This window comes from Bemisia tabaci, chromosome 2, assembly GCF_918797505.1.
Source record: "Bemisia tabaci chromosome 2, PGI_BMITA_v3".
Classification (NCBI taxonomy): Eukaryota; Metazoa; Arthropoda; class Insecta; order Hemiptera; family Aleyrodidae; genus Bemisia; species Bemisia tabaci.
In genome coordinates, this window is record NC_092794.1 from 38,291,253 (window position 1) to 38,310,413 (window position 19,161).

At 38.8% G+C, this 19,161-nt stretch overlaps 1 protein-coding gene across 6 annotated transcripts in view; it reads right to left on the reverse strand.

Annotated features, from left to right (window-relative positions):
* Elys (AT hook containing transcription factor 1 homolog) overlaps positions 1–19,161 on the reverse strand; it is a 196,413-nt gene that overhangs the window by 51,013 nt on the left and 126,239 nt on the right. For all 6 annotated transcript variants that reach the window (XM_019057835.2, XM_019057834.2, XM_019057833.2 and 3 more), the window contains 3 exons: positions 18,953–19,116; positions 15,601–15,707; positions 3,134–3,278 (listed from right to left, as the gene is read on the reverse strand). In XM_019057835.2, coding sequence (XP_018913380.2) covers positions 3,134–3,278; positions 15,601–15,707; positions 18,953–19,116 — 416 coding nt within the window. The remainder of the gene's footprint in view (positions 1–3,133; positions 3,279–15,600; positions 15,708–18,952; positions 19,117–19,161) is intronic.

The following is a 19,161-nucleotide window of genomic DNA, read 5'->3' on the forward strand; positions in this document are numbered from 1 at the left end:
TTTTTTAAAAATATTTTCATCCTTCCTTGCCGTTGATGGCGGTTTGAGGTCAGGAGGACATTTCAGGCTATACAGCACCCCTTTTAAATCGAAAAAACCATACTTACACTCAAGTTTATGATGAGGCTTGTCCTTCATAAGCAGCACTTTAAAAGATTTACAGAGAGAGCCGTGATTTTACGGAGGAAGAGGACGTACAAATTTGAGCGCCAAGTGTTGCTAGTGAAATTGACCCATCCTCAAAAACGGCGAACTCATCAGACAACCCCTAAAACTGAGTCTCGCCAAAACGAAAGGAAACATGCTACGACGTTGCAATATGAACCAACAACTCTTCATAGCTCCTAGTCACACCTCCTAGCGGTGGAACCTGGAAATTTTCCATTGTCACCAGCATTATTACAGCATATTACAGCAAAATTCAGGTTTTCTTGGGTCCCCTCTCGTATTCTCTTACCGCTTAAGGTTACCATTTTGAAAAGGCCAGAATTTCCCGGAAAATTAATGACAAAATCGTTCATTTCATCCCCAAAAATTCCCGAAAGCTAAGTTTCATCCAAATCCGTCGCCAAATGATGCCAAATTTTCGTTCTTTTGGACTTAGACCGGTCGTCATTTGGCCAAAAATCAAAATTTGGACTTGCAGTTTGTGCCAAAAATATTCTTTTTCTATTCTCTTTCGATTGATGTGTCACCCAGGGGGGGGGGGGGGAGGCTGTCATTTGAAAAAGAAGTTGGGGTCCGTATCGAAGTGTCCGTGGCGAAAATTTTGAGGGGCCCCAAAAGTAGCTAACAATAATCACTGAACATCCCCAAAGTTTCGTTTCAAAATATTAATTAAATAGAATTTTAGAGGGGGTGGAAGGGACTTTTGGGACACCCTGTATACAGCACAAACAAAAAGACACATTTATGCAAAAGTAATCAACCTATGCTGAGAGGTTTACGAAAGATCATATCTTTGGATTGTAATTTGATTTGAAGATTATATATTAGAAGTCAGAACGGAGTCTTGTTCGAGCCTTGGTGGCGAGTGGTTCGCTCCGCGGCTACTCCCACTTTGTTTGCCAATGTTTAGTGGTTTCCCTTGAGCTATCTCGTTAAATGCGGTATCAGTAGAAAGCAAATCGTGACTGTTTACGGATCACAAGTCTGCTAATATCGATATCATCTGGTATCGCGAGATAATTCATCTTCTAGATGTCTTTAACAGACAAATTTTCTAAGTTGCCAACACTGCAACCACTTAATCACGGATTTCAATCAAGTGATAACTGCCTCCAGCTCGACTGCAATGCTTTCGCAGGTGAAAATTTCCGTCCTCACTGAGTGCGTTTGGTGCTTTTTATGTCACAGCTGTTCCCGCCATTAGATAAGACGGCCATGTAAATTAAATGTGTCGCAGTGGCTCGGATTGAGCCTCGCCAGCTCAGCACCGCAGTGAAGAACTCTACAATCCTACAACTAACCCAACTCTACAACTAAAAAATACCCCCCTACACCAAGTTTCAGCTACTTACGACAAAATAACGAGGAGTTACATCAATTTGAAAGAAAGAAAACAGCAAATTTGGAAGCGCATAGCTCACTTTATGAAGCGTTTTCGGGCATATGTGTACAGGAAAAAATAGTCATATTTTGAGCAGAAAAATCGATCCTGAAAGTTAAGTGCGTTAACTTCCGGACACCCTGTATACACCCAGGCGTTAAGTTTACTAGTGAAGGAGTGTTCTCTAAACAGGCAGATGATGCAGTAAGCTGCTCTAGCACCTCAGCTAATGCGATAAAACAACTCTTACAAAAAGCTATGAATAACTTCTTTGATACCATTTTCAAATTGTGGGACTCAGTCACCTTGGTATCTTCCCTATATACAGCTGAAACATGGGCATTTGGATATTGTGACAAACTTGAAGTAGCCGAATGTAGATTTTTAAAGACAACCTAAGATTGCAAAAATCAACATAACATATGTTAGAGCAGAAATGGGCAAAGGAAAATTTGAACTGGAGTTTCTTGAAAGAGGTCTGAACTGGGGGTAAAAAATCGGTAACATGGAAAACAATAGATATCCAAAGATACATATACCTTAAACCAATGAAGGAACTTGACTGACGTAGGGACAACTTACCCGAATTTAACTGGTTGACACAATGAAAATCCCAAGTCGCCAAGACAGGATGTGAGTTCATCTTAGAAGACCTCAAAATGGTCTGAGATTAGAGAGAAAATAATGGAAACTCTTGAAAAGTTAAATGAGGTGAATGAGCATGTCGATCAAGAAAAAATTAGAGAATCAACTTACACACACTCAATTCTCACACCTTGTTCAGCATTGTTAACATCCAGGGCAGAACTTCCTCCATCGAAAAATAGGATTTGGTGGAAAAGGTTCTTTTGTCAACTTAGAACACAAACTATTCAATTCCTGAAGGTCAGCATTCACCAGATATCGTACATAATTATCAAAACTGAGAAATGTACCCTTTGCAAAATGTATGCCCCAGAAAACGTCAAACATCTGCTATTTAATTGCCCATTGTAAGAAAACATCAGAGAACACTGTCTCCTAGAACACCAGAAAGAGCTAAGCTCACTTAAATGGGATTCTAGGGAAAATGCCATAAATGACCTCTACGCCTATATATCCTCTGCCCTTAAAATTTGCGCTTCCATAATAAATGAGTTAAACAATGCATGTTACAGAAATTCGGGTGCATTAGATTACTAGTGTAAATACTTGAAAGATTGAACTTGTCGACACCTTTACAAATCCTACCAAGATATAAATAAAGTAAAACTATTCTATTATAAATTTAAAGGTGTAATGAAGGAAGATGAAATCTACCTGTTCTTCTCAACCTGTTGAAGAATTTTTTTAATTTACATTCCCTGGTAACTGAACCAGACGCATGATTTTTTTTTTTTCTTCTGCAAATCTTTCCGAAAGTTGAGCTTGCTTTACTCGTCTGGATCGCACTCAGCTGGGAGAGTGCACTTACTTGTGCATAAATTCCTACACTATCCCACTAGAGCTAAATCAAAGTTGCCTATTATGAATCGATCAGGCACCTTTCAATTTCCACTGAAAATTGGTGAAAAATTAGAGCAAATAACAAAGTCATATACTCACCTTCCACGAGACAGAAGATAAAATACACGCAAATCACTAGCCTGTTTCAAATTGCTTCTTTCTAGGTACTCAATGAAGACTTCTTCTTCCTTCAGTGTTAAAGGAAAGCTTAGTAAATTATTTAACTGTCCGAGTTCTTCACATCCTGCAACAAAGATTATCTCTCTTCAGGGATCGTAAAAATCCTCTCAACTGCATTTTTCTCTTCAGAAAACAATAAATTCTTTTATAATTATCAGACTATGCAAGAGGGCATTTTTAAAAATACCAACAATACTGAAGGTGATTTTCAGCAGGGAGAAGGGATGATAAAAAAGTGTTGTAGCCCTGGCAAACTGTTATGGTGAATCTACTTACCAAAAAGAACATCCACCATACAGCGATGTTTGGTCGCCTCAGGACGCATACCATCAAGAGCTGATTCTCATGCATCTTGTACGGAGGTATTGTTGTGTGGCGAGCATCCAAAATGGGCAACCAACATTATATTCCTGCTATCTTGCTAACCCAAGTCAGCTAAATGATAAGTCATACCTATCAAATCTTAGATCGAGCACATCTTGAGTAGACTAGACTGAAAGGAATCACATTAGGTAATATGGATTGCATTTTGCAAAAAGGAACCACTAGCATTGCAATGTTGCTGAGATTGTGCAACTTCTTTTGTCTTGGAGGAAAAACCCGATTATCCATTAAATGTTTCTATTTTACTAGCTAAAGACTGTAAATTTAAAACCAAAATTACCATCTAAATTTCTTAGTTTTTCATGATTTCCGTAATTTTATTGCAAAGGATGAAGTTGTACTAAGTGTCCCCGATACTTGGGCGAAATTTCAGCCCCCTCGGATAATTAGGGGGGAGGGGGCAGGGGAGCAAAGTTGCAATTTTTTCAAAATTTTAAAAATCGATATCTCGCGAACGGTTTGAGTGTAAGTGTTGCGGTTTGCGATAAAAAACGTTAAACCATATTCTCTACTAGAATATTAATGCTGTTTGCACGGTTGCGTAATTTATCGTAGTCATACATCGATTTTTTCGATTTTGAAGGTTCGACTTCTTTTCGTTTTTGTCTCTCCGCTCCATGCAATCGTTGCTACGCGAATAAAAACCTGTTGAGGTGATTCTCCATGAAATTTTGCATCTACCACGCTTTGTTTGACCTTGAAGAAACGATTCGTTCTTGAGTTACAGCGATTTTTCTGAGCGTTCCCGGTTACGCGCGGGCGGTATATCGGCGGCGCTCCATCCTGCGCGGGTGAGGCAGAGTTTGTTTCACCGCTAGGGCTTTATATTTATGCTGTAGGGTGTAATTATCGATATTTTCTCCTCTCCCCGTCCTTCTCCTCCAATAAATATTTTTTTATACTTCGTTATAAAGGGTGTCCCAGATCACCCGTACCAGGTCTTTTTCTCGGTTGGTTTAGGTAGTACGAAGTGGGGGACCGCAGGGTTGAATAGAGAATTGACCCCAAAGAATCCGAATTTCATCGTCCCGAAACCCTTCATGTCCCCCTTGGGGGGTAAAGGGTAAATCGCGAGATATCGATTTTTAAAGTTTTGAAAAAATTGCAACTTTGCCCCCTCTCCCTAATTATCCGAGGGGGCTGAAATTTTGCCCAAGCATCGGGGACACTTAGTACAACATCTGAGCAAAGTTTGGGCCAATATGGGGGGGGGGGGGGGGGGGGCAAAATCGGAGTTTTTGGAACAACCTCTTTAGCACTTTTAGCTTAAGAATATGAAACATATATGTCTTAGATATAGCTAACTACTAATGATGAATGAATGAAAGGTGAAAAAGATGAGAACATGAGAAGAACTTAAAGTAAACTTAAAAATATAGCTAACTATCTACAAATAGGTGAAATACAGGGTGAAAATTAAACTTCCTAAAAATGGATGTATCTTTGATTCTTTGAAGATTCGTTGCATTCTTTATCTTCCGTCTCATTTTGGAGTAAATGTTGAGTACTGTTCCTGAATTAAAACAATTTTTAATTCCCAATTCTACAATATTTGGTAGCTCCAACTTGAATTTTGCCGTGCTGAGGGGAACATTCAACAGTCTAAAAATCATACTCCTGAAAGCTGCTAGTTTGTGAGACCATGGATTAATCCATTAGACTACTGAATGTTCCCCTCAGGACGGCAAAATTCAAGTTAGAGCTATAAAACATTGTGGAATTGGGAGTTAAAAATGGTTTTACTTCAGGAATCTCACTCCAACAAAAAACACTGCGTACTCTCTCTGGAGAGCTACTCGCTATCTGAAAAGATCAATTATTTTCTCTCCTCCTATTAAAAATCCGGATGGAAAATGGGCAGAGTCAGTCCGAAACTTTCAGCCTTCACCTAGAGCAAACTTTTTCACCGAACCCCCCAGGCAAAGGCGAGTTCGAGTTTGACCCTGTAAAGGAAGCAGAGCAGCTCGAACCCCTTGAACCAGTTCCGATGAAAATAGTCACCCCTGAAGAAATATCAGATATCATAAAATATAAGATTTTTTTTTTTTTTTTTTTTATTAGTGTTAAGCGAACTTTCACAATGAAATTATACACTTTGTTTCTAAATTCAAAATAAATGTGTGAGTACAAACGACCGGGTAGTCTGTAACTTATCTAAATGGTTAGAAATAATTGGTTACTAAAATTAATGGTTCAAACCAAGGGGCTGGCCAGTTCCCACGGTTTCACCCGTTTGAGGCGTCTAAACTCATTTGAGTTGTCAAGTAATAGTAAAGCCTCGGTGTTAGGATGGTGATGGAGCCGTCTCTCATAGTTGGTTGCAACTTTAGTTATAAATTGCGAGACGGTCTCCATCCCCAGGTCTCTATGGATATCAGAGTTACGTTCATACCATCGTGCTCCGACTATCTGTCTCAGAGCACGATTTTGGACTCTTTGTAAAATTTCTATATTGGACCGTGCTGCACACCCCCAGATTTGAGCTCCATATGCCCATGTGGGTCGTACAATTTGTTTATATAATAGAAGCTTATTACTAATACTTAACTTAGATTTTTTACCTATTAACCAATACAATTTTTTAAGTTTGAACAAGCATTCTTCTCTTTTGATTTTTATGTGTTCCTTCCACTTTAACTTAGTATCTAGGTGTATACCTAAATACTTGGCCACTTCTGAAGGTTTTAATAGGACTTTATTGAATATAATGTTAATGTCCTTGATACTACGGTTAGAGAATATCTTATAAATAGTTTTTGCACAATTAAGTTTGATGTCTTTTTCACTCGTCCAGTTATAGAAATTTTGAAGGTTATCTTCAAGTTCAAGTGTAGCTAATTCCTGACTTTTATTGCTAGACAAATACGTAGTATCATCAGCATACTTTCCTAAGAGGGATTTTCTGGTTGGAGCGGGAATATCTGAGGTAAACAGTAAATATAGCAATGGGCCTAGAACTGAGCCTTGCGGGACTCCTGCCAGAATTGGTTTTTCGTCCGACAGTGCCTCACCTACTCTAACTCGGAAAGTTCTGTCAGAGAGATACGATTGGATTAATCTAACATGACAAGCAGGGAGAAGATTTGCTAACATTTTAATAAGGAGTTTATGAGAGACTTTATCAAATGCTTGTGCAACGTCTAAGAATGCAGAGACGCAATATTCTCCTTTTTCAAGGGCTTTTTCAATAAAATTGGTTACTCTATGTATTTGTTCAATGGTAGAGTGTTTAGCTCTAAAACCGAATTGAATATCTGGCAGTATGTTTTTAATATTGATTACTTTTAATAGTCTAGGAAGATAAAGTCTTTCCCATAGTTTTGCTATGGATGAGAGCAAAGATATTGGACGATAAGAAGAGGGATTTCTTTCGGGTTTGCCTTTTTTATGAAAAACTATTATTATTGCTTCTTTAAATTTGCTAGGGACATATTGTAGATTGATTATTGCATTAAAAATTTGGACTAATTTATGAATTGCTTTATCAGGTAATTTTTTAAGGATGAGGCCAGTAAGTTGGTCTTTTCCTGGGGCTTTTTTTGTTTTGCATTTGCTTATTAATTTGGTAACTTCCCCAAAAGAGAAATGAGGTATTTCGTGCTCTGTTTCTATCAGATCTGTTTCATTTAGATGCAGGAGAATATCGCATTTCGTAGCATTGGGTAGTGAATTGGGTTTAAATACTTTTTCGAGGTGGGTTGCGTGTAAATTTGCTTTATGGAGGTCAGTTTTGGCCCATTTCCTTGTATTATCATTAAATAAAGGGGCATTATGTAGTGGTGGACGTTTTATGTAACTGATCGCTCTCCAAAGGGAGTAGTCGGTTGCAGGTGAGGCATCTAATGTTTTAATAAATTTTTCAAGTTGATTATTTCTAATAGTCCAAAGCTCATTTGTTAGTTCTCTTGAGATGGAGTTAAAATAGGCTTTATCTTCGGGGTCTCTGGAGCGCAGCCATCTTTTCCTAGCTTTTCTTTTTTCCTTTATGATTTTGAGGATGTAGGGGGGGGTTTTATATCCGGCTTTAATGTGTTGAATAGGGGGAGGGGTGGCATTTTTCGCCGCATCCTGTATGATTTTAACAAGATTTTCTAGTTCAGAGTCGATTTTTTGCGGAGTGTCTAATTTAGGGTCTGCATAAAGTTTAATTCTTTCATTAATGTAATCCTTAAAACATTCCCAATCAGTGGCTTTATTTATAAGTCCAGTAGGAGGTGTTGTAAAAATTGGAGAGGCTGCTAAATGAAAGTGGACGGGGATGTGGTCAGACGAAAGTTCATCTTCTATTAATGACGTATGTATATTTTGCTTGGAAAAGCCTTTATAAATTCCAAAATCTAATACATCGGGGTTCTTAAGTGGGTCTGTAGGGTAATGCGTAGGGCGTCCTTGTGATGCAATGCTCGCGTGAAGCGAGTCAATTGCTTTCAATAAATGTCTGCCTTTGGTATACACAGATTTTGATCCCCAGGCAAAGTGCTTCGCATTCCAGTCTCCGGCTATCAGGAAACGCGTGCCTAGTCGATCAATAAGATTAGCGTAATCTATCTCTTGGGGATTATGATGAGGTGGAGAATATATAACTGCGATTGTTAGATCCTGTTGTTGTAAACTAATGGTGATTGATACAGACTGAAACATTTCCTTTACAATTGAGTCGTTTAAGAAATGCTTAATTCTACGTTTTATCAGCACGCCTGCGCCAGCGTGCGCTGTGTTGTCAGGGTGCAATGCATGATAAAAAATGTAATTAGGAATAGAGAAATACGATTCTTTTGTGAGCCTTGTTTCAGAGATAAGCATGACGTCAATATTATAATCATTAAGAAATTGTATGATCTGTGCTCTATGATTTATAATGCCATTAGCATTCCACGCAACTATTCGGAGTGTAGATGCATTATTTAATAAAGATACATTTGAAACATCTAAAAAGAAATTTTTACTGGCTTTACAGGAAATCTGAGTCGGATTTGTCATCTTGTGTGCGAAGTTGAGGATCCGCCCAAAGCAATATCATGAGCATTTAATTTGGTTTCAAGAGTGGTCATACGACTAAAAATTTGATTTAATAAGTCCATGACCTGTGTTAAGTCATTTTGAGGGGTGGAAGCAACTGATGCATAGGATTTTAAGTTACAATTCTTTGGAGATTTATAAGAATTGTTGGCGTTATTGGCGCCAGTGGGTTTATTAATAGGTTTAGCATTCTCTTGTGAAGTTATTTCAGTTTTTTTCTGGAATCTCTCCTCAAGAGCAGCTTTCCTAGCAGGGCAATCCCTAAAACTGGCTACGTGGCCAGCGTTGCAGTTAGCGCATTTTGGGTTCGAGTTATATCCAGGAATAGTGCATTGAGAGGATGGATGATTACCTGCGCATTTGACGCAAGCCCAGGGCTTATGACAGTAGCTTTTCGAATGCGAAAATCCCTGACATCTGTAGCACTGCATGATTAACTTAGGTTTGGATTTACAAGCTTCAATTTTAACCACTTGATTACATATAGTTTTTAAGTTAAATACTCTTTCGGGGTCTTCCCCTTGAGCAAAGGTGATTTGATGTAAAAATAAAGGTTCTTTTTTTACGGGACCTCCCTTGCCATTTTCGGGTTGGATTTTCTTAAAAATATTGACTACACTGATAACATTGAAATTTTTTCCCTTAAGTGAATCTAAAATATCCTCCTCCGAAGTCTGAGGAGACATGCCTTTGCACATAACTCTAAAGTCACGTGTATTTTTATTTTCGTGAGTATACCAATAAATTTCTTTGTTATTATTTAATTCTTTAGTTAATACACGATAATGTTCTTCTTTCATAACATTCACTTTCCATACAGCTTTAGTACCCACAGTTGTAATCGCCTTCAGCGAAAACTGTGAGTCATCCTTAATTACATTTTGAATTAAAGTACGTAAATTGTTGACATCCTCGACATTACAGATTTTAATGGGCGGAGGCGGGTTTTCCTTTAAAGCTGCTTGTGCGTCCTTAGGTGTTGAGCCAGGAATTAAAGTTGACTGTTTCTTCTTGTTCGGTTCTGAATCATGCTGGGTAATAATTTTGACTTTCTTACCAGGGGTAGAATTATTGTTGGTGATAGGTTTAGAGTTAGGGGATGCGGAATCTTCCCTCTTACGTTTGTCCTTCCTGGACTGGTTGGAGGCGCCTTTGTTCCTTTTCACCTTGGTTTTCCAGGCCAGAGTTTCAATGTCAACTATGCGTTCTTCCTCATCCGAATCGGGTAATGCAAATGTAGTTGTGTCCATATTCTCCTCATCATTTAACGTAGGTTTTAAGGTTGATTCACTGTTCATAGGATTGCTATTATTGGAATTATTAGCATTAATATTTGAGTTGAGATTAGTTTGAAGTAGGTTAATTTTTTCTTCCAGAATTCTAAATTTAGCATCTGTCTCTTCATCTTTTTTAGCTTGATCAGCTTTAACTGATATAAGTTCGTGTCTAAAATTATTTGTCTCATCAATTGATTTCTGAAGAGCATTAGATAGTTTGTTTGTGAGATTTTTATAATCAAGAAGTGCTTTTACAGTGTCATTTCCTAAGTTATCTGTAGGTATAAGGGTAGCAATAGCTTTGTTTGCTTCTAAAAGTACCTCATTATAGTTTATACAATTAGAGTTAGTAGATGGAATTTGATTTAAAGTTTGTTCACTTGTGATGTTTTCAAGGTGAGGCTGAGGAATTTCACCTGATTGTAGCCTTATCACGTGTTTGTCCATGGTGCCACACCGACGTGGGCACCAGGGAGTTGGTCACAATACACTTATCACATGTCCTAAAGTTGCTTGGAGCACGATTTGGCACAATGATTTTAGGATACACTCAGTACTAGATTAGATAGGAGTTGAGATTAGAGAGAGCAGACGAGCGCAGGAACGACCGTCACGGATCACGCCGATTACGCGACTGATATAAGATTAAACTTAAAAAATCACCTGGCAAAGATCAAATAACAGGGGAACTGTTAAAACATCTTCTGGGTCAAAGTATGACCAAGCTTGCTACCATTTTCAACTCTGCTTTATCTCTTAATTACTTTCCCTCAGAGTGGAAAGAAGCGGAAGTAATAGTCATCCCCAAAACTGGTAAGCCTTTATACAAAGCTTCCTCGTATAGACCTATTTCCCTTCTCTCTATTCTGGGGAAATTATTTGAAAGAGTATATTTGAGACGCCTCCTTCCCCTGATTGATGAGAGGGAAATTATCCCGAACCATCAGTTCGGATTTATGAGTCGTCATTCCACGATAGAACAAATCCACAGAGTTGTGAGTATGGCCAAAAACGAATTGGAACAGGGAAAAGTATGCTCTTGCGTTTTTCTAGATGTAAGCCAAGCTTTCGACCGAGTCCACCACGAAGAAAATTCGTAAACTTCTACCAGATAACCACCACAGGTTTCTGCAGTCATATTTGAGCGGCAGGTCCTTTAGGGTTCGATATGAAGGTTCGCGCTCTGCACTGAGGGCCATCCTTGCGGGTGTCCCCCAGGGTGGCGTCCTGGGACCAATCCTTTACCTGCTGTTCACCTGTGATATTCCAGTGAACCCCGATTCTGATTTGGGTACCTTTGCAGATGATACTGCCATCGTAAAAGTAGGAGATGACCTGCCTAAGGCTAACGCCCTGTTCAGGGATCCCTTGACAGCGTTTTCAAGTGGACAAAGACTTGGAAGATTGCACTTAATAACTTGAAATCGCAACATCTAATCATTTCAAACAGGAGGGTCGGCCAGAAGCCCGTCTCCCTTGACTTGAAACCTATCCTTTCCTGCGACTGGGCTAAATATCTCGGAGCAATCCAGGATAAAAAGCTCAAGTGGAAAGAGCACATAAAATCTAAACTCAAACACCTAAAGCTAAACGCAAGAGGATACACTAGTTGCTGGGACGGAATTCCAAACTCTCCCTTGATAACAAAATTCTTTTGTATAAATGTATCTTAGGGCCCGTCTGGAGTTATGCTTGCATGTTCTGGGGATGTGCTGCAGACAGTAACATCAGAAAGGATCTAGACGTTCCAGTATGTGACTCGGAGACAGATGGTTAATGCCGAGTGGTATATCAGAAACTCTGATATCCACAAGGACTTAAGCATCATGTCAGTGAAGAATCACATTCGGGAACTGACGGAAAATTAAGAACGCCGCTTGGGTTTTCATCCTAATGTCTCGATAACTCTATATTTTTAAGATTACATTAAGTTCTTCTCATGTTCTCATCTTCTTCACCTTTCACTCATTTATCATTAGTAGTTAGCTATTTCTACGATATATATGTTTCATACTCTTAAGTTAAAAGTGCTCAATTTGTATTTCCAAAGACTTGTTAATAAATATTCAAAAAAAAAAAATTCAGGCACAATACTCAACATTTACTCAAAATTGAGACGGAAGATAGAGAATGCAACTAATCTTCAAAGAATCAAAGATATATCCATTTTTAGGAAGTTTACCCTGTATTTCACCATAAAGAGGGTTATTTAAAATCGGCGATTTCGCCCCCTCATGGACTATCCCTGGAGTTGGATATGTTGTTCCCTATCACAGGACACGCGTAATTTAAAATTTCCTTCGTCACATTGCTCATAATATCATAAAAAGAGTTTTGCTTTCTTGATTTTGTCTTCACTTTTTTTTACGTAAATGAAAATTACTTAGTTTTGATGTGTATTTTTCAAAAGATAATTTTCCTTTTAGCACAGGTACAGCATAGGTTTTATTATTAATTAACTTTTTTACGGCAGCTTATGTATTCTTCCAAGAGAATTGATGATTAATTTTCACCCTTTCGCACCGTTAAATTTTCACGAAGTGTTTTGTTTTTCTTTTACAGGAGTGTTTTTTTTTTTAATTTTCAAGGATGTGTCTTTTTCTAAAAGTAGGTGGTTATCATTATTACTTTCTTATTCTTTGTTTTTGAATTTATCACTTTGCCACCAGGAAGTCCTCTAATTACTTGTAGTAGCAAAATTTGGTTCGCTCCGCGAGTGACTGGGGGTCCAAAGGGCTTGCCCCCGGCTAGCGGCGCAAGCGAGCGTAGCGAGCTGAAGCAGCCAGTCAGATCATAAATAACCAAGGTTATCAAGGAAAGGAAGACTGGAAATTTAAAAGAAGACTGTTAGGTGGAAAAACAGCTTAAGTAGAGAACTTACGTTAATGACCGTTTATAGGTAAACTGTAAGTGCGATTGAACCCAAATTCCAACTTGACCTTTAATTGACCAAAAGTAACAATATTGCAAAATTTGAATGAGTTCCAACGATTCTAACGAAAGGAATGTCTGGACGAGAAGCAGGTAACTCTTATAGTGGGGATGAGAGAGTTGGTTTTTTTTTTTGTTATTGCTACAGGGCACTTACCTATTGAGTGAAAGTGCCAAACCGACCACGTTTTAAAAGTTGCCTTTTAAGAACCACAATTTCATGCAGACACAACCTATCTAAGTTAATTTTATTGTTTTAATTTCAAAACCCGCACATACAAAACAAAAGGTCCCTACAAGTGCCAAGTTAAGTTAAGTTCTTTTTACTTTTCTTTTTTGAACCTTTCACCTCAATCACTGAAGTAGAATAGCTTGATCCCCTGAAATGCTTTCTTCTATTAAAGATCTTTTACCAGAAAACATTTGTCTTAACTTGTTTTTTCTATTTCTCAATTTATTCTTTCTGATACACCCTTCAGGAATTAAACAGAATATTTTTGAAGAGGCAAGCTTAGTGACAATTCTAAAATTAAGTTTGGCGAATGTGATTGAAATGAAGACATATGAAACTGGACCGTTTTGGAAAACAGCAGTTCCCTCTTTTTGAACCAAATAGAGGTGATTTAGAATTCAACAGTAAATCCAGGCATATGCTTAATTTACCTCCGGTATTGTAATACTTCTAACATATGAGTCTCACTTGTAAAACAATCTCAATCCCATTTCATATCCCAAATACTGATCCCAATAAAATTGCTCATGATCCCAGTTTTAATCAATGGATCAAAACGGCTGCAACAGCTGAGGCTTTAGGTCATAACTTCACAACAGTAACACATGGCCCAATTAAACCGCTGATGTGTTGAGCTGTGACCCACAACTGAGTCCCTGAAAGCTTCAGTAAGAAACGAGAAAGTCTCCGCAGCTTGTTTCTCGGGTGAACATAAAATTTTATGGCATGTTGTCGCTCACATTATTCTAGCATCACTTGAATTTAGAAGCAAAAATCTTCTTTCATAAACTGAGAGCATCGTAGTATCTTATCTAATACGTATGTATTGATGGGCATCAGGATTGGATTTACTTATGAGCCACTATTTCCCACGTCCAGCCCCTAGCGGCAAATTTTGGGCAATCCCCAAATTTTGAACTTGAAAAGTTGAGAGTTACTGCATGAGATTAGAAGAGATGGAGACACAAAAAGAGAGAGAGAGGGGGGGAGGGAGAGAGAGGGAGGGAAAGAGAAACTGAGAGATGAGAGGAAAAAGGATGTAGGAAGGGAATGAATGCAAGCAGGAAAGCTAACCCCCCCCCCCCCCCCCGGCCCAGCCTGAAGCACTTGGTTGATTGTTTGTTGGAGTAACACATGTAAGTAATACATCGATCTATACTAGCTTCAACTTTTTTTTCCATTTTTCATCCGGCTGTGCGAATGTGGTTCTTTTGATGTCGAATCGAATACTTTGAAAAAGTTTTGAATTCGAATCGAAACGAATAATTTTAGTTTTCATTTATTTTTGACCAAAACCAACCTCTGTGTTAGTCGAAGTAAAAATTGAATAAATAATTTTTTTTCTTTCTAAAATTCAAATTTCGAACAAAGAAATTACTATTATAGCTAAAAAGATCAAGAATTAATCAATTTATTTCATTATCAAATGGTTTTGCATACATTTTGATTTGCTGGGGAAAGAATAGAAGGGAGAGAAAATTGTTTCCTTTAATTAAGAACAAGCAATTGATTGAACTGTCGCGAAAACAGCTGCTTACTGTCCGAAAATCCATTTTATTCTGTTTTACTGCACATCAATGCTGATCTTGCAAAAATAATCCAGCAAAATTGTAAAGACCAGGGTGCCACGCGAGGCGGAGGAGGATAGGTTATGGAGATCAGTACATTCGCCCATTTGTACGCCATGTTGATGACGTATTCGGTGGAACTCAAGTGACGCGAATTTTGAATTGATCCGTCTAATAATGCGAGTCCGCGAGTGCCATGCGCTGAATGAACCAATGAAACGTTGGCCTTCGTTTACCTAACCTCAAAACAAGTAGTTTGAACTGAGCGCCTGTTCGAGTTCTTTCTAGTACGTCATCAATAAGGCCGAAAGTACGAGTGTTTGATCTTTTTCTTTAGATATTCGAAGTTTAGTCAATGTTCTCGAATAATTCGATTATTCGAGGTTTCTAAGTTCGAGTTCGAATCGAATATCGGAAAAATTAAATTCGAGATTTTCGAATATTCGCACAGCCCTGTTCTTCAACCATCTATTTCATTTTGTAGATTTGCAGTTTGAAACAGGTATGCGCACATGGACACATGGCACAAGAGGGAGGGGCCAAGATGAGATGGCATTAGAAGCTGGCCCAAGGGAAAGGGGGAGAGGGAGCTATTTTTGATGATATTGGGCAAAATATAGCCAGCCCAGCCTAGATCCAACCTCGGTGAGTATGGAACACTTCACATTCATAATACTAGGGACAGCGCTGAGCTAATGTCTGATTCAAGATTGCATGTGTACTGCATTAGCCGCATGTGTACTGCATTAGCCTCATGTGCCTGATGCAACACCACCAGAATTATTTAACCTCAGGCATATAATGACCTCCACAAATTTTATCGGTGATGGAACGAATTACCAAGGTTGCGTTCAGCGTCTAGATTCTAGATTTAGAATGATCTCCTTCATTGTAGTTACCTTATGCATGAAAACTATTTGAGGTACTAAAAATGATCAATATGGAACTAGGTGAATAAGACAAATTGTTGCCAACCTTCGAAAAGTCTTAAAAGAAGATTATCCTGCTGTGATGCATACTTCCGCTGGAATAAGAATGCTTGATGCAACAGTCCATTGGTTAGCAGAGTGTGCAGATGGAATCTGTGGGGAGAGCAAAAAGGTAATGAAATCTAATAGTAAAATCTCTGCAGTGGTATCTCATTACCAGATGAAAAAGTTAAGATAGTGATCAGAGGCGACTTCAACGTAAGTCGACCGACTAGCCAGTGTGCGTATCACATGAATGAAGTAGAACTCTCAAAAAGGCTTATCAATGGCATTATTGACTGTCAGCCACTTAAAGATTGTCGGTCCAATGATACGTGGAGATAACCGATTGGGTTCTGGATACATCATAGATCACATCTGAAAATATTTGAGAAATTTTATGCAGGAATGGCTGAGAAATTGAAGAATTAGTGCCACTTTGAGAGCTTTACTCCATTGTATTACACTGGCTAAGTAGAAAAACAAAATCAGAATATGTTGATTAGTATTTGTACCATGAAGGGCCAAAGTGGGGAAAATCTACTTTCGTCAGCACGATAATTCGAGTAAAAATGAATATTTTGAGCTGGAATTTTGACATGAGTTAACAGTCTAATTAGTATCTATATTTCTATCATCTATCTATCTTTCAACAGTAGATGCCTTCCATAATGGTAGCTATAAGGTGTTTCACATATTTGGGGGAGGAGGGAGGGGGGCCACACTATAGCTAGAGTAAAAATAAATTATTGGAGTCAAAAATTAAAACGGTAGTTAGAAGTCTACGAAGACTGGTTTCCTGTTGAATTCCAGCAAAATTGGCTCACCCATTTAGTTATTAAGGCCATTGGTAATTACTAGGTGTGGGAAGGGGGGAAGGGGTTGTGCAAAAACTCAAAAAAAAGGAGAACATTTCGAACTAAAATAAAAGATGCGACTCAATAATGAGGTATTACATTCGTTGAAACTCTTGGGAAAATACACTCATGCCGTGATAAATGCACTGACTATAAACAAGTCTCCCTACTTGCTGACAACCCTAGAGAAAAAACTGTGCCACTTGCGGCAAGATTTTCTTCTCTGCAGATGGTCTCTTGGACCTTTAAACTCTGTTAACAGAACTCTTTGGAAAATAGAGAAGATATAAGAAGGGATGCTCAAATTAGCGTCAGACTGAAAAAGGTGGAATCAGATACTTTAAGCTGATTGTTCAGAATATGCACGCCAATCCCAACCACGGTTTGTCTCAGAGGGAGTTAAATGAAACTGTGTTGCCCACTCAAAATTCCTTCGGAATCTTAAAATGAGATGCATACTCAGTCATTTAAGCCTAAAATGGAAATATTCTGTCGAGCTCTTCGGAAATCTAATCGATTTTTGTGTTTTTGGCGCTAGAATGGCCTTCAAAGACGATCGACGAATCAATTCCGATGGGGTGGGCAAACGTAAAATGATAAAAGCATGATGAAATCTATGTATTTCTGGACCAAGAATCGATGAAGCAGGGTACCGAATTGCTCTGACGTTTCATTCGCCGAAAATTGGGCTTTTTTTTCTGTTGGGGTGTTTTGGGCCCATATTTTCACAGTTTTGGCGTGAGAAAACCTGTGCCGTCACGGTTAATGATTATTGGGTCATTTCGGGCAGACCATCGAACGCACTTGGTCCTGAGACACTTGATACAGGGTTTTTGAGATGCAGGGGATCAAAGTCCCCGATTTTCACTCAATTCTGCAGGTATTTTGATATTCAATTCCGACTATAAATTGTTTTCTGATTTAGAGATCGAAGCGCGTTTTGCGGTGGTTGATTCAGCTACATGTGGTGGATTTTTCTACATATTTCACAAACCCTTACTTTGTTCTGGGGGGGGGGGGGTGTCTTTTTCTATACAGGGTGTGCACAAGGTGTGGGCATTTGTTAATACCTCAAGAACGGTTGCAGATATTGACTTACGGTTTGGATGAAACTTCCTTGCATTGAAGGAGGTGCATTTTTGGTAATGGATTATGACCCCCCTCGCCCCCCAGGGGTTGGGGATAAAGGGCAATTTTCGGATCTCGAATGGGAACCCCCATAGTGTGATTCCTCGTTAGAAAGAACTTAATAAGACAATTATTCGCGGTAATTGCAGGTTGCCATCTATCAACATCACAAAATGGCGGCTGGATCAAATTCAAAATGGCGAAAAATTGATATCTTGATCGTTAAGCGGTGGATTTTGATGAAACTCAGTAACCAGGGGTATTTTGTTCAGGAAAAGTACGAATCTGACATCAGAATGCAAAAAATATTACGATGTTTTATAATTGGCAGGCTTACAAATGGCGGTCATATCGATTTTTTCGAGAAGTTGAACCTACCCTCCACCTTCCTGGGGGACAAGGCGGTCATGACCCCTCACCAAAAATATTACTACCTGGAGGACGGTTGCATATATTGACTTACGATTTGGACGAAACTTCCCTGAATTAAAGTAGGTACATTTTTGGTGTAGGGTTATGACTCCCGACAATATGACCTCCATTTGAAAGCCTGCCAATTATAAAACATCGTAATATTTTTTGTATTCTGATGTCAGATTCGTACTTTCCCTGAAAAAAATACCCCTGGTTGCTGAGTTTCATCAAAATCCCTGTATAGAAAAAGACACTCCCCCCCCCCCCCCCCCCCCAGAACAAAGTAAGGGTTTGTGAAATATGTAGAAAAATCCACCACATGTAGCTGAATCAACCACTGCAAAACGTGCTTCGATCTCTAAATCAGAAAACAATTTATAGTCGGAATTGAATATTAAAATACCTGCAGAATTGAGTGAAAATCGGGGACTTTGATCCCCCGCATCTCAAAAACCCTGTATCAAGTGTCACAGGACCAAGTGCATTCGATGGTCTGCCCAAAATGACCTGATAATCATTACCCGTGACGGCACAGGTTTTCTCATGCCAAGACTGTGAAAAAATGGGCCCAAAACACCCCAACACTAAAAAAAAAAGCCCAATTTTCGGCGAATGAAGCGTCAGAGCAATTCGGGACCCTGCTAAATCGATTTCTGGTCCAGAAATATATAGATTTCATCATGCTTTTATCATTTTACATATGCACACCCCGTCGGAATTGATTCGTCGATCGTCTTTGAAGGCCATTCTGGCGCCAAAAATACAAAAATCGATTTGATTTTCGAAGAGCTCGACAGAATATTTCCATTTTAGGCTTAAATGACTGAGTATGCATCTCATTTCAAGATTCCGAAGGAATTTTGAGTGGGCAACACAGTTTCCTTTACCTCCTTCTGAGACGAACCGTACAACGTTTACAAGCTATTGGATGTTGACTCCATGACTTTGTGCAATACTTACAGAATGTCTTCGGACTCGACTAATGGTGGCTTTATTATTTGCAGATATTTTAGAGCAAGTTTCACTTCATTGTGGAAGAGCAGGATCCTCAGGATTGCCCTATGAAGCCATGCTTTGATGTCACTTTTGCAATCCTCATTTTGAACTAGTAAATTGACCCCCAACTGAAACAAAGATCCAGATAACTCTTCACTTCCATTGATAGTATG